Source organism: Tamandua tetradactyla, chromosome 2 (genome assembly GCF_023851605.1).
Source record: "Tamandua tetradactyla isolate mTamTet1 chromosome 2, mTamTet1.pri, whole genome shotgun sequence".
Classification (NCBI taxonomy): Eukaryota; Metazoa; Chordata; class Mammalia; order Pilosa; family Myrmecophagidae; genus Tamandua; species Tamandua tetradactyla.
In genome coordinates this window covers 59921820-59937834 of record NC_135328.1, presented here as the reverse complement: position 1 = coordinate 59937834, position 16015 = coordinate 59921820, and the positions used below count along the sequence as shown (strand labels likewise).

Below are 16015 nucleotides of genomic sequence, written 5' to 3'. Positions count from 1 at the left end.
TTATTGGTGATGAGTTACAGTTCTCCTTTCTTTTCCCCATTTCCTATCTGCCCCCCTTTCCCCCCAACCCCATTGCCTGCTTTCCTTCTTTCCTAATTCTGGTTCCCAGGTACTTCCGGTCTGGAGCACCCCCTGTCATCAATCCCCTGCACACACACTTCCCAGGGGACACGGTTGTACCTGGGGTTTTCTCACTGACTCTCAGCTGGACACTGCCCAACCGTACCTCAGGCATCTTTAACGTCAGCAGCCCCTTACCTGGGGACTGGTTCTTGGCTGCCCACCTTCCCCAGGCCCATGGCCACATCTCTGTCAAGGTGGGTTGATGCCAGGTAGGAGGACTAGAACTGCTTCTCCATGTCTGCTGAATTCCTCCCAGAGGCTACCTCATACCAGTCTTGTGCCAAGGTGGGCAACAGCACAAGGGTGGCTAGGGTGGGAGGCACAGCTAGTGGTTATCAATCATCTGGTTGGGCCAGAGACACTGATCAGCGGGAGGCAATTTGGGGGCCTTTGGAGGACACACAGTTTCAGGTAAGTTGAAAGAAAAGTCAAAAGTCTGTAATCATTCACAGATATTGGCATGGGGGAATAGTTCTACTTCCTACTGGAAGATGCAGGGGTGAATTAGGGTACTCAGAAATCAGCCAGGGGCTGGTCAAATGCTGCTGCACAGACCTAAGACTGGTCTTAGGCTACATGTTGATTTGTTATAGTCCTGAAGACTCTCTAGGATGCAGCCATCTTAAGTTGATCTGGGTGAATACATTCCTCTCCTATCGTAGTTCGGTCAGTTTCCTACTCCCCTTGGAAGATCATATAGGACCACTCTGGGGCAGGCAAGCTCTTTCCTGTTAAAAGAAGGCTTTGGGTAGCTGGTGTCTATACTATAGCCTCCCTTTCCTCTGCATATCAGCACTGATTTCATAGAGCAGATGTTGTTAAATACTGAAGATAGATTCATAGGTCAAGATGCTTCTCCATTCTGGTTTGGAGGGGAAGGAAATTCTACAAATGTTTTCCTGCCTCTTTCAGCTACCGGGGAAGCCAGATTTCCTTCTTGCAATGAGGGAATCTATAGGTATCCTACTCCTGTCCATTGGAGGAGAGGGAGGGTGTGATGAGCTGACCATGTTGGAGTGGGATGGCCACATGGTGTGGGGCCAGTGGTAAGGGTGAAGGACTAAGCACGAACAGAGCAAGGATTTAAAGAGCATGGCAGTGAATAACAAGAAAGCTAGTGGGGTTTGGTCATTGCGAATTCAGAGGAGTAGAAATTCCCAGTCAGGTGAAAAATTGACTTGGGTTTCTCTCTCCAGGCTGAGCTCCTTAAGGGCAGGGACTGTGTGACTGCTGTAGCTCAGCATTCAGTAAAGTTGTTAATAATGCTCTTGAATAAGCTGAGAATTGCACAGGGACAAGTGTCCTGGCACTGCTGTTGTCAGAGATGTGTTCCATATATTAGTTTGTGTTGGGGCATCTCAAGGCCTCAGTGATAGACCTGTTTTTTCTGAGAGTGATGTACAGGATAACTCCTCACCAAGGTCTGGAAGCTCTTTGGATTAGAGCATGTTGGGAGCTTGCCTAGAAGGTCTCTGGGTTCTAGATAGGCCTTGAATTACTTCAATACTAAATGTTATTTTATTAGGAGATAAGTTCTCAAAGAGCTTATCTATGATTCCATGCTGACCTTTGACCTTTTTGGTGAGAACTGATAGGAAAAGTCTTCCTGAAGTCCTGCATTAGGTACAGGACTAAAATTCTACTCAGGGAGAGCAGGAAAAGCCTGGGGCCTAGATTTTGGCTGGAATTATGGGATCTGAGACTTGGCTGGAAGAGGTCAAAGCTGCTCAAGGCTGCCAAGCTGTGACAGTGGACAGCTAGAAATAGCAAGCAGGAAAGGCTCACCAGAACCCAAGGGATAATTCAAAGTGCCAGACCAAAGGGAGCTGGGAAGCCTAAAAAGGACATGCCCATTTACATCTGGATACAGCAAGTGAGGTCTGGGGAACTTGATACTGTAAGCTGGAGCCTTAGCCAGCAGAGCTTCCTGGGGTTGTGGTGGGACCCTACAGAGAAGGCATAGTTACACCTTGCCCAGGAGTGACAGCAAGTCTGAACACCACGAGAGACATGGCTTTTCAGTCAGCCTTGTCCTGGAGGTTGACTGGGCATGGGTCTTCTGTGTGGTTTTTCTAAGAATTTGGTTACCTTCTAGAATCTTATGTGAGTCTAAGGGTCCCAAAGCTTTCTAGAGTCTCATTAATTCCCCAGACTGAAGCCTGTGGGTGGATTGTCCAGAGTGTACTTCCAGGGCTCCATTTTCTCTACATGCTTCCTTCTTGTATCATGCTACTGACTTCCTGTGAAGCTTAGCCAATATAGGAAGCTTTGTAAGCTGTGTGGGATGGAGACCCTGGATTCCGGTTCAAGGATATCCTTGGGTGGAGTCTCATGAGCCCCAGAGTTAAGAAGGCAATGCTGTTTCTAAGGTCCTCCTCAGTTTGGGGAAGAGCTCAGGCCTCCCTTTGGCCCTTTTTCTTTGAGAACATACTTTGTGCCAGGCCTTGGGTTGGGTGCTGGAGATGCAGAAATATATTAGAGAGAAACAAGAATTATTTTAGGAGAATGGAGGGAAAGTGGCTGATAGTAGTATGCTGGCAGTAGTGAGAAGAAACTGTTAGAAAGTGAGGCATGATGTTGAGAAGGCAGGGAAAGCCATCCCAGGTGGTGGGAGAAGCATGGGCCAAAGCTTAGAAGTGAGAACTGGATTGGTACAGTGTGGCTTGGGTGTTGGGTAGGTGAAGGAACTCGAGGGTTTAGCAGAGGCCAGATCATGAGGGGCTTGGGGTGCTGGGCTAGCGAGTTTGAACTTTATCCTGAAGGTGAAAGGGAACCTTGAAAGGTTGTGTATGGGGAAGTGACTTATTTGGTCCAGGCCACTCTCCTGAGCTGTAGTCCCACACTTCTGCTAGGGACTGTTCTTTGTATTCACTACTGTATTCCTAGACCCAGCACAGGGGCCTGGCACATAGTGGGGCATTGGCAAATTTTTGTTGCCCTTCTTCCACCTTCTCAAACTCATAGTGTCCAACACTGATTTCATTTTCTCCTTTCCATGTCCCTTTCTTCCTATCAACCCCTTCTGTCTTGCCCCCATGCCTTCTATCTCCTTCCCTTTCTGGTCTTGGAACATGTATTCTTCCTAAGGTGCTCAGCTGCCAGACTGCCCTGAGGGCCTTAGTCTTTGGATCATGGGTACCATCTGGCACCCAGATAACTCATGAAGTGAGTGTTCTCCCAAATGTTTGGGGGCACAAGTACTCCTCAAATGCTTCCTCTTCCCAGATCCAAGAGTTGAAAGTAAATTAGAAAAGGTAAAATAATGAAAATAACAGTAAGCAAAGCAAAGAAACAGATTGTACAGCAAGAAATGATTCTGTTGAATCCACCAACCAGGACCAAGCGTGGTTCAATAGCTTAACTGAAGTGGTTAAAATCTGCTAATAGTGCTCCTCCTTTTTTTCCTCCTCCTAAATTATTTTATTTATATTTCAAATAGGTAATGTACGCGCCTGGTACAACATTCGAAAGGTACAAAAGGCCATACAATGAAAAGTAAGTCTTCCTCTTCCAGTCCTGGATCCGCCTCCATATAGTCAAATAGTAACTAGCTGTAAACTAGTTTCGTATATTACTCTTTCCTTCTGGAAACATTTTCTCCTCTTGGCCTTCGTGATGCTACACAGCTGTTCTGATTTTCTTCCAAATTCACTGGCCGTTCCTTCTCTCTACTTTTCTGGCTTCTCCTCTGCTTGACCTATATGTGTTATGTAGTGCTTCAGTGCTTGGTCCTGGGATGCTCCTTTTTATTTCTGTATTCCCTTCCTTTTGTCTCCAGCACAACAGTATTAAGCACCATATATAAATTAATGCCTTCCAAATGTATTGTTAGTTCTAATTTCTCTGTATCTCAGACTTTAAATCCAGCTTCTTAGCTTTCATTTTCAATTGAATGCATAATAAGTGTCTTAAACTTAGCATGTACAAATCAAAACAAAACCAAAAGTAAAAAAACTCCTTGATTCTCTTTTCATTTCTTCCAGACCAAGCCTGTTCTTTCTCTAGTCTTCTTTTTCTTAGTAAATGGCACCACCATTCACCAATTGTTCAGGCACCAAATTTAGGTGTCATCCTTGATTCCTCTTTTTCTCTCATTCCCCCACAACCAATCCATCAAGAAAAAGTCTTGTGACTCTACCTCTAAAGCATAACCTGAATGTATCTACTTCTCTTCATTTTCATTCTTGGCTTACCTTCCCTCAGCTTTCTTTTGGACCACCACAATAACCTCCTAAGTGGTCTCCCTGCTTCTACTCTTGTCACCTGCAGATTATCCACCACTCTTTTAGTTCCATGTTGATTGGTGCTGACTGATTGTGATGCAGAGGCTGTGCTGGGGGCTGGGCTATTGCTATTGAGAAGGGCAAATGTTTCTGTGTATCTTCAGTTTGTCAGCCCCACTGGCTACTCTGCTCAGGCTTCTTTGAAGAAACTCAAACCACCCATATTAGTATGTTCTAGGAATCCATCTACTTTCCTTCAGACTGTTTCCTACTCTGCTTTTTACTCTTGGTTCTCCTGCTTTCTTAAGATTCCTTGCTTTAGCCCTGTTCCTTCCATGACTGCTGATACTAGTTTAGCCCATTGATGGGTGATTCAGTTTGGACTCTCTCATTTGGCTTCTATCCTTGGCAGCTCTTGAGGTTGTGACTTCTTGTGCTCTTTCTCCGGTACCTTCATAGTAGGTGAAAGTCACTGTACCTCTTCACCTTCCCAAACTGATTGAATCCTCCGCTCCGCATTAAGGGAGGGGTATTGGGGCACAACTTAACCAGAGAGGTCATATACACTGATCCTTCATTAAACCAACAGCAAGCAAAATGTAGAACAAAGTACTTCTTCCCCCTGGACTGTCTAGCAAGGAACAGGCCATCTCCTGTGCATGAACCCCCCTACCCTTAGGATGGGGATTTCTGCCTTAGGAGGTACAGTTCATGAAATAACTTGTGAGACTATTTCTGGTCTTTAGGGTTTAACACCAAAGATGAGTGACATCTGCTTAGGACATCAGAGATAGAAATCTCTGAGCAACTAGGCAGGTTCAGGATCTCCCTGAAGGAATCCTCTTTTTGACATCCATTCTTTAACTCAACAGATATTTTTAGTTCCTAATATGTGCTGGGTATCGTGCTAGGCATTGGGGATGCAGTAATGTAAAAGGCCCCGAAAAATTCCAGCAGAGGGTAATGAGATCTTCCAGCCCAGCATCCATCAAGGCCTCCTTCCAGCCTGTGGAGCTTTTGTCAGTATCTTGGTTGGCTTATTCCATGGCATGGAACTCAGTAAATGTAAGAGCTTGTAACATTTGTCCTAAAGCAGAGCTTGGACTTATGTCCTAGCCAGAGTAACCATATAAATGAATACTGGCCTCTAGTTTATTGGGCTAGGGCAAGGCCATTGTCCAGAAGATCAGAGAAACCCAATTAGGAGCCCTCTCCTACCCGAACTGGTTGGAGGTTTTGTATAACTGCAAATGCTGCAGAAGAGGAACTGTCACAAATGGGACTACACTCACTCAAGAGCAGTGAGGCTGGGCCGGTGGTGGTGGCAGGTGGCGGCGGGTCAGGGACTGTGTTGTGTGTCAGCTGAGTAGAGAAGAGTCTAGGAATTTTAATCAGGAGAAGAGAAGCTTGGGGAAATGTTGTTCTCTGCCAGTAACAGAAGAAACAGCTTATGGCAGAGGGAGCAGAGGTATCTGTGGGTCTCTGAGGGCAGAGAGGTGGGAGGGTTGTCAAAGATAGGCTTTGACTTTTTAAAGGTGAGAGCTGCCCCCCAGCCAGATTGATTCATTTATTCATTCATTTATTTAGCAAGTATTCATTAGTGAGGTGTGCACTCTATGCTAGATCCTCTGTCAGGGGAAACAAAAGTAAAATAAGACCAGGTTCCTATGTTCAAGTTGCTTATAGTCTAGAGGTAGCTTTGGAACATAATGAGTGTCCCTTCACTGGGGGTGTTAAGGCAGAGGTTGGACAAGCACTTGGGAGGGTACAGGGTGTGAAATGAAGAAAATTAAAGCTTCAGGTTGGTGTTGTTGTGGGGGAGGAGGTTGGACTGGAGACCTTTCCAGAACTTTCCAACTCAAAAAAGAGAGTCATTGTTCTAAGTTCTGGAGAATATGGTTGAGGGGCTGGGATCGTTTGAGATTACAGTTAGGTGGCATTGGCCAGGAATGGCCAAGAGGAGGGGCAAGCAGGGCCTGAATCAGAAGGGGCCAGTTTGCTGAGGATCCCAGCAGATCCTGCAGGCCTACGTAGGATGGAGGTGGAGGTTGGAGATGACTGCTCATACAGGAAGGATCTGGAGCTTAGAGTGATGTCACTGAGAGCCCCAGGAGCAGGGAGGCTTCTCCCTCACCCATCCAGCAGGTTCTGTTTGCCTCGGTTAAAAGCACTCCTGCTGTCTTTCCCTATCCTACCACCTCTGCTTTTGTCTCAGGGTCTGCAGGATGAGTGTCAGTACCTCCTTCAGCCGCAGCTGATTGTCCGGCGTTTGCTGGACGTTGCTGTGCTGGTTCCTGGCCGACCCTCAGAGCAAACCCTCTCTCCCCACAATCGCTCAGCCCTGTACAAGTAAGTTAAATACTCCCCCAAACCTGGGCCACTCTCTTCCTTCGCCTCCTCTGGCCTCAGATGGGGAGCAGTGTTCTCTCTTGGTTTTTCAGCCTTCCTGCCTGTTTCTGCTCTGTGTCCTACCCAACATGGACAGAGTTCCTGGGGTAGACTGGGTCCTTGCCTCCTGCACTCCCAGCATAGAGGGGAACACCCCAAGGACCTCCTGTTCCTGTGTCCCACACTCCCTCCCTGCTCCCTTCTTCCTGGTGTTTTCCTCATTCTGGTGTCCCTCTTATCTCTCTGCTCTGTTCTTTCTTACCCCCAACCTCCCCTCTGTCCAGGGTCTTCGTGCCCAGCTTCACTTACAGAGTTTCAGCACAGCTGGTGTGTGTGGGGGACCGTGGAGCATCTGCTTGCCCTTTGACACTGCGCCTGCGTCCCAAAGCACCACCCCTGCACAACTCAAGCTCTGTGGCCTGTGGAAGTGCCTCAGCATGCCAACTGGAGCTGGCACTGCCCCCCTGGGGGCATTGGGTCTACGTGCGTGTGGAGACCCCATCCCGGGGCCCTGGCAGGACCATTCGCTTCCAGCTGTGTGTGAGATTACAAGGTCAGAACCCCACATCTGTCCCTGCAGCCCAGCCTATGCAAACATCTGTGGCTGGGAAGAGGCTGGCATGGATAGTTGTGTTCGTTGGCTTTCTGCCATGTTCCTACAATCTATTCAGCCCTGCCCAGGCTCTTTCATACTCCCCGAAGCCCTCCCACTGGGAGCTCTAAGTTATTGATGCCCTTCAGATCACTTCCATGCCTGACTTGGGACTAACCAAGAAACATCATTCTCTTTGAGTTAATCTCTTTCAGTTTCCTGGGGTAGGCAGGGCCAGCCAGGACTTTTGGGTCATGCAAGTCACTGAGAGGGCCAGCCACAGTTGTCTGTCTCAATGGTGTCTTCACTGCCCTTGGGGAGATACAGATGACTTTAATTCTCTCCAATCTGATTTTCCATTAATTGTGACTACTAGGAAACCCTTGGACCCCAATAGATGCCCTTTGCTCCTAAGGGAAATGAGATTCTAATCCTCACCCCATCCCCATCCTTTGCTAAATCCTGTCTGGCTCAGATCTGGTTTGTGGTGGGACTTCAGGACTGTGAGGGCTGTGGGCCCAGCTCTGGTTTTCTCTGCCCACAGAGTGCCCACAGCCCAGCCTGTCCCGGGCCCTGGTCCCTGCAGCAGCCATGAACATGCCCCAGTCACTGGGCAACCAGCCACTGCTCCCAGAGTCACCATCCCTCGGGATCCCAGTGGAGGGGTCTGGGGCCATGGCCCCACCCGAGCACTGCTGGCCAGTTCGCCCGACGCTGCGCAACGAGCTGGACACTTTCTCCGTCCACTTTTACATCTTCTTTGGACCCAGTGTGGCCCTCCCCCCAGAGCGCCCAGCTGTGTTCGCCTTGAGGCTGCTACCGGTGCTGGACAGCGGAGGTGTCTTCAGCCTGGAGCTCCAGCTCAATGTGGTATTCTTTGTGGAGAGGGGGAAGTTGCCCTGTGGAGGAACTTGAAGGGAAAGGTATCAGGAGTGCGGTGGCCCTTACCTCCTTCAGGAAGCCTTTCCAGATTACTTCCACCCAACCTGTGGTTAGGAACCGTGTCTTTCCCCAGTTCTGGTCAACAGACTTGCTCTGAGGATTGACTGCCAGGAATGGGCTAGGTCAGTCAGGGCAACTCCATTTTCCCAGTTTTGTAGGCTAATCCACCATTCACTAAGGGCCTCTGTCTAAGGTATGGCGGTTGTCCACTTTCTTCTTGCACCCCTTTTATGATGGAGAGTGCACCACTCCTGAGGCTATGCAGTCCAAGTTTGGACAGCTCTGATTACTGAAAGTTTTCCTAACCTTCTGTCAAAATCTAGCCCAAGATTTTTTACCACTGATCTTTTTTTTATCCCAGAAGCCATAGCCAATAAATCTATCTCTGTCCCCTTTTAAGAGCCCTTCAGCCCTAACCTTCCAAAAGCTGAAGGACCTCAGTGTCTCAGGCTGTAGCTCAGGGGCCCTGGTATTCACACCTCCCTGTTCTCTGCTCTGTACTCGGGTTATACTCCTGCCTGCCATCGTGTCTCTGGCATCAGTGGTTCCAGGGCGGCAGGCAATGGAACCTCAGACATGTATGCAGCCTGAGTTCAGGTTACCTAATGCAGCTGCTGCATTACAGTGTGGGCTCATCTGGGGCTAGTGGTAAACTAAGATCCTTGGGCCTTCTCCCTGCATTTCCTTTTTATTTCTTCAAAACAGATGTATAAATTTACTTTTTTATTATGAAAGTAATAGCATCACATATGAAAATGTTGGCAACTAGAGGATAATATACCAATAACAAAACTGCCTAGTTTTTTGGTCATGCATCCTCCCAGTTCTTTCTCACATTAACTTCATTTATCTAGCTGTAATCAAGGGGCATACACATTTTGGTGCCCTGAGCCTGTTTGTGAGAACTGCTGCCAATGCCCACCTTGTATTTTTGTAGTGAATTATTGAACCTGAATTTAAGAATTTGTGTTCATAAATTCTGGGGCATTGCCTAATACAGGTTGGGCCTTTTTGCTTTGCGTAGTTCACACACTTTAAAAGCCAGCCTTCTTGTACTTTGTAGTCATATTGAATGGGACTGGGCCAAGGGCAGAGTCTAGTGTCATGCCACTAGGACTTTCTGCAGCTTGGTATTGATCCAGTAATTTATTAGCTGTTCCCCATCCAGGGATCCTTCTGACTTTACCCTCTGGGGGCAGGGACCTCTTCTTCATCAGTAGACCTGAGGTCTGGTCTGTGGCTTGATGTAGCTTTTTTTGAGACAGAGCTCAGAACTTTCTAGTGGTCCTCCTAGTTAGGTGAGAGCTGGTTCTTATTTTCATACTCAAATTCTTTCTGACTCTGTTCTGGCTAAGACTATATGTATTTTGTGTTTGCTTATTGCTAGGCCTTTGAACAGTGACTGAGTTTTTTTTAAATTTATTTTTTATTGTGGTTTTATATATATAAATATGCCATAAGATTTGCCATTTTAACCATCTTAAGTGTACAATTCAGTGGTATTAGTTATATTTACATTGTTATATTACCCTTGCCATCCATTACAAAAACTTTTTCATCACACAGAACAGAAACTCCACACCCATTAACAGTAACTCCCAATTCCCCCTCTCCCCAGTCCTTAATACCTTCTAATCTACTTCCTGTCTCTGTGAATTTGCTTATTCTAGATATTTCATGTAAGTAGAATCATATAATATTTGTCCGTTTGTGTCTGGCTTATTTTACTTAGCATAATGTTTTCATGGTTCTTCCATGTTGTAGCATGTGTCAGAACTTTGTTCCTTTTTATTGCTGAATAACATTCCATTGTGTGGATGTACCACAATTTGTTTATCCATCGTCACTGATGGACACTTGGATTGTTTCCATCCATTGACATTTTTGTGAATAATGCTGCTGTAAGCATTGGTGTATGAGTATTAGTTTGAGTCCCTGCTTTCAATTCTTTGGGGTATATATAAATATATACCTAGGAGTGGAGTTGCCTGGTCAGATGGTGTTTCTGTTTAACATTTTGGATAACTGCCAAACGTTTCCACAGTGGCTGTGCTATTTTACATTCTTACCAGCAGTACATGAGGGTTCCTATTTCTTCACATCCTCACTAGCACCTGTTCTTTCCCACCTTAATAACAGCCATTCTGGTGGATGTGAAGTAGTATGTCATTGTGGTTGGCAGTGGGCTTTTGAGCTGATTTTGATTTGATGTGACCTTGAAACTATAGTGTATGAATTAGAGTCCTGCCCCACCCATATTTGTTCTTCCTCAACATCTGAGAGTGGACACCTAGGTCTCATGCACTCCCTGGCCCTCAACCACTCCCTGGCCCCATTCTTGTCCCTTCATTCTAATGAGCATCTGCTTCCATCCTTCCCATCTGCATGGTCTGACACTTGCCCACACCGCAGGCAGTCTTTTTTTTTTATTCTGAAAGGTATATTGATATAATATATATACTCTGATCAGTAGGCCATCTTTCCCTCCAAAATATTCTGAAGTTTTTCCTTGGATCAAGAACTGGACATTTGGATCAGAAAACTGCAACCTGGATGACATTTTTTTTTTGGCCCTCTTGTAGAATGACTTCCACTGAATAATACTTTGCCATATTGTCCTGGGCTTGCATTGAGGAAAGTTATAACAAGTTGTATAAACTCATGCTAATGGTTGGGGACAGAGTGCATTACAGCACACAGTGCTTCTTTTATGAGAACATCCTTTGGACACTGTGCTTCTTCTGAGCCATTGATTGACTTTTATCCGATGGACTCACAAATCTGATAACTCATCATAATTCTTTCTTTGCTTTGGTTGCTTGGAAGGTCATCATCAAATGTATGGTCCACCTTTAGGGACAGACTTTATTTTCCTATACTAGGAGTTTGTCATTTCCTTCATGTGTTTATCTTTTCCTCTTATATGTATTTAATAAGCTGTTTCAAATCCTATTTAAATGGGGTGTGCTTACGGCATCCTGTAACCTTTATTCTTGTATATAACCCCTTACATTTACTCCGATGCATATCTGATTACTTTTAATTCCAGCCAGGTTGCTAATTTAATCCCTCAAGCATTGTTACCAGTATTTAGTACCTGGGATCATTCCACCTAAGGAAAAGTGCATTTCTTTACACGCCTGCCTTCGGGTCCTGGTGAATATGACTGAAGAGCTTACAGTTATGTTTTTCACAACTAGTTTCTACATCCAGTCCTGTGCCTTCCCACCCTGCCCGCCCCCCCCCAAGCTAGACAGGACTAAAATAGAGGCTCCTCCCTCTGTTTGGACAGAATTTAAATGATTCTGCCCAACAGAGGAGTTCAAATTGGGTCCTTGCCATCTCATCAGTCTTTGAAAGACTTTCTGATGTGGAGGACCTGATATTTTTTCAGAGTTGTTCTGTTCTAATGGGAAGGAAGGCTTTGGTGTGAAGAGTGGTTGCAGGAATGGGATGTCCGGGTAGGGCCTGGAGGGGTTTCTGGGGAGGGGTTAACGGGTGTAGGAGTCGGGTGGTGGTGGCGGTAGGACCAGGAGGGCGTGACAGGCTCATCTCCATACCTGCTCTTCCTAGAGCTCCCTGCGGCAGGAAAATGTGACAGTGTTCGGATGTCTGACTCACGAGGTGCCCTTGAGCCTGGGGGATGCAGCAGTGACCTGTTCCAAAGGTGGGGGTGATAAATGGGGGAAGGAGAGGAGGTTGGAAGTCCTCTCAGGGGGTGATGGGGGTGGTAGGAGGGAGTCTTGGGAAGTGGGGTCCGGTGAGTGAGGCTTTTTTGCGTCCTGACCCCTCCTTTCTCTTCTCTCCCTCAGAGTCCCTAGCCGGCTTCCTCCTCTCCGTCAGTGCCACCTCTAGAGTGGCCAGGCTGCGAATCCCCTTCCCGCAGACCGGGACCTGGTTCCTGACCCTTCGTTCCTTGTGCGGGTTAGGGCCTCGGTGAGCGGCTTGGGCCGGGCAGGGCGGATCGCGGAGGGCGCAGCCCCGGGCCCCAGCTGACGCCAAATGTGTGCGCAGGTTCGTGCGGTGCCGGAACGCGACGGCCGAGGTGCGGCTGCGCACCTTCCTGTCCCCTTGCGTGGATGACTGCGGGCCCTACGGCCAGTGCAAACTGCTGCGCACGCACAACTACCTGTACGCGGCCTGCGAGTGCAAGGCCGGTGAGCGGGCGGGCGAGGGAGCCGGCTGTGGTAGGCCTCTGGGTTCGCGAGGTGGCGGTCCGGAAAAGGGCGCGCGTGCTGCGCGGGTGTGTGGGGCGCCAGCCTGAATTGGGGACGGCCCAGAGAGCGGTATGGAGAGAAAAGGAGGGCAAAGCCAAGGTTAGGCCACCATTCACTGACCGTGACCTAACCTTTGGCAAGAGGCCGTGAGCATAAGTATCTGCTGAACCCCTGGCTGCTTTCTGTCCCTTCCCATCCTGTTCCCTCTCCACACGCAGGGTGGCGGGGCTGGGGCTGCACCGACAGTGCGGATGCACTCACCTATGGATTCCAGCTGCTGTCCACACTACTGCTTTGTCTGAGCAACCTTATGTTTTTGCCACCTGTGATTCTGGCCATTCGGAGCCGATATGTGCTGGAAGCTGCTGTCTACACCTTCACCATGTTCTTCTCCACGGTATGCGGTGGTGTTCCTGTCTTCACTGTGCCTTGTCCCTGGTGGCGGGTGAGGACCTATACTTCTGTAGTGTTTTCCGCAGGTGTGGGGATGTCGACACTTTCATAGTACAGGATGTGTCTCCCTTCACTATGTCTGATACAGCCTTGCTTCCTATCCTATCATATCATGGCATGCATGGGAAATGATGGCCCCTGGGGGTAAATGGACAAGGCTGTTTGCAACTTAAGATGACAGATTTGGGGGCTCCAGTTGTCATCTACCCTGAGAGCTGAGAGAACCCTCACCTCAACCCACTGGCTGAGAAGCCCTGTCCTACAGTATGGAATTTTGTTTACCCCTTCACCATGTTTTTCTCCTCTGTATGGTGGGGTGGGGGTGAGGGTGGGGGAGGAAGGAAGTCTATACTTTCACCCTCATCTCTGCATGGAGAGTCTTCACCTTCTTCCTGTTCTTTCATGGTATAAGGGCTAGTTATGCTGTGCTGGGGACTTCTACATCTTTGGCATGTTCTTTCTTATGGTATGAAAGGCCGTCTCCCCATTCAGTTGCCATGGCCTCCCTGGAGTCCCATGGGAAATTTTAGAAGACAGAGGACATCTCTATAATTGGGTACTTTATAGAACAACTTGGCTTTCAGAATCCTAAGTAACTTTACAGACTCAACCATGTCCTGAGGCATCATGGGAAGTGGCAGTGTGATATAAAATCCCAACTCAAGTATATTTTGATGAAGGTTAATATAGGTTAAAACCCCACCTCTTCCATTACAGAGTCCACATAATCCTTTCCCAGTGTTTTTCCATTCCTGTAATCAGCAAAGTTCTTACTACAAATAAGCATCACAGATATTATTAAGAAAGGTAGAGGAGTGAGTCTGCCAGTGTGACTTTAACCCAATTTTTCCTGAGATGCTATATCCAGAAGTATTTTCATCTCATTCCTGGGTTTTTTGTCTCTTGTGGCATATAGTAACTGCCTAGGAGCACTCCAAAAATCTTAAATGAAGCCATACTTCCTCATGTCTTGGCAACAAGGATATCACAAAAACCAATACATGCCCCTTGGTATCCAACATTAATAGATCAGGCACATGTACAAATTCCCCAAATCTTACTTATCATCTAGGAAAAAGTAGGGGGCAAGTGTCCTGAAATTGAGGGTCCATGGGTCCTCCTGGATGTCCAGCAAAGGTGAGGAAAAGTAGGTTATGACCAGGCAGTGTAGGCCCTTTAAGCTGTGTGAGAGGAACATACCCACATTCTGCTTGACTGGCCCCTTTTTAGGCCTGTTCCAAAAGTGCCTGGTTCTATTTTTATGTTAGACACTGTTTCTCTTTTTTATTGCCATATGCCCTATATACTGTTGATCACCAAATCCTCTAGCAACAGCTGCTCCATCAGCCCACTCTGGGCTACATGCAAGTCTAATGTGATTCATAATTAGTGAGAGTAACTAAGTGGAACACACAGAATATCCTGAGCCTGGAGCATGTCGGGAGACCGGATTCATTCTCCTGGATTTTTGGCACAGCGTCCTGGACATTGGTTCTAGAATGTTCAGTCAGTCCTGGACGATTCCTTATCAACTGGGTACAATGGCAAATCAACGTGATAAGAAAAAGGGAAAAAAGACAAGACTTTCTTCCCAGGAGGAAGACTGCCGAAACCCAAACCTGGCACCACATAAGGAGCTCACTGCTTTCTTAAATAAGGTGATAAGCCAAAGAATAAGGAAAGGCTACTGGCTTGGAGGTGTTGCCGGAAGTCTTGCTCTAGCTCTTGTTCTTCTTCCACATGGGCCAAAGTGAAGAGCAACCAATTGTGCAGTTTTCTCCGTTTCCCGTTCTGTATTTAGTTTCAACTTAGTTCTTCCCTCAGTAGTCTCCAAAGCCCTTTGATCACATTGCAGTTACCAGAGTTCTTTAGATGATAATCTTTTTCCCTGTCTTCAAATCTAGGACATTCTATACCTGGTAGTAATGCATCAGTTCCTACTCAAGGCATAGGAGTAGGCAGTGGGTTTGTTTTTCAGGAGTTGACAAGATATAAAATGTGTTTAAAAAGAAACAAAAACAGGCCACAAACCTGGCACTTGATTTGGTATAATAGCCGAACAACTGAGATACTGATAACAGCAAACTAATGTCTCCTGAATACTTGCTGTGTGGCAGACACTGTGCTATTTTAATCCTTACAATATTACTATAATAATAGATAGGTATTTTTATTATTTATATCCTTTTTAAACAAATTTTTATTCATAAAGCCAATCAACAGATAACATGGACATTCTTAACGTATGAACATTCCATACTTGGTGTGCAATCAGTGGCTCACAGTATCATCACATAGTTGTATATTCATACCATGATCATTTCTCAGAACATTTACATCACTCCAGAAAAGAAATAAAAAGAAAAAAGAAAAAACTCATACAAACCATACCCCTTACCCCTCCCTCTCATTGACCACTAGTATTTCCCTCTACTCAATTTAACATTTGTTTCCCCTATTATTTATTTATTTTTACTCCATATGTTTTACTCATCTGTCCATACTGTAGATAAAAGGAGCATCAGACACAAGGTTTTCACAGTCACACAGTCACATTACAAAAGCTGTATCATTATACAATCATCTTTAAGAAACATGGCTACTCAAACACAGCTCTACAGTTTCATGCACTTCCCTCTAGCCTCTCTAATACACCTTAAGCTGAAAAGGGGTTATCTATATAACATGTAAGAATAACCTCCAGGATAACCTCTCGACTCTGAAATCTCTCAGCCGCTGACACTTTATTTTGTCTCATTTCTCTCTTCCTCCTTTCAGTCGAGACAGTTTTCTCAATCCGTTGATGCTGAGTCCCAGCTCATTCTAGGATTTCTGTCCTGCTTTGCCATATTTTTATCCTTTTTGCAGATGAGGGCAGGTCTAAGACTTTGCCTAGAGTATAAGATGACTGGTAGAGTCAAGATTCTCACTCAGCATGACTCCAGGCCCTTCATACATAATCACTAAGCTACTCCGGGGCAGTGAGTGCTCCCTGATAAAACTCAATCTGATTTCAGTTTCTCAGAAGTCCTGCAGTATATATAGAAATTCATGACCTCAATTTAGCAGTTCTTCCT

At 46.5% G+C, this 16015-nt stretch overlaps 1 protein-coding gene across 5 annotated transcripts in view; it reads left to right on the top strand.

Annotated features, from left to right (window-relative positions):
• TMEM8B (transmembrane protein 8B) overlaps positions 1-16015 on the top strand; it is a 29000-nt gene that overhangs the window by 5984 nt on the left and 7001 nt on the right. For all 5 annotated transcript variants that reach the window (XM_077147735.1, XM_077147736.1, XM_077147733.1 and 2 more), the window contains 8 exons: positions 110-317; positions 6562-6695; positions 7019-7287; positions 7871-8196; positions 11842-11935; positions 12081-12204; positions 12283-12425; positions 12704-12882. In XM_077147735.1, coding sequence (XP_077003850.1) covers positions 110-317; positions 6562-6695; positions 7019-7287; positions 7871-8196; positions 11842-11935; positions 12081-12204; positions 12283-12425; positions 12704-12882 — 1477 coding nt within the window. The remainder of the gene's footprint in view (positions 1-109; positions 318-6561; positions 6696-7018; positions 7288-7870; positions 8197-11841; positions 11936-12080; positions 12205-12282; positions 12426-12703; positions 12883-16015) is intronic.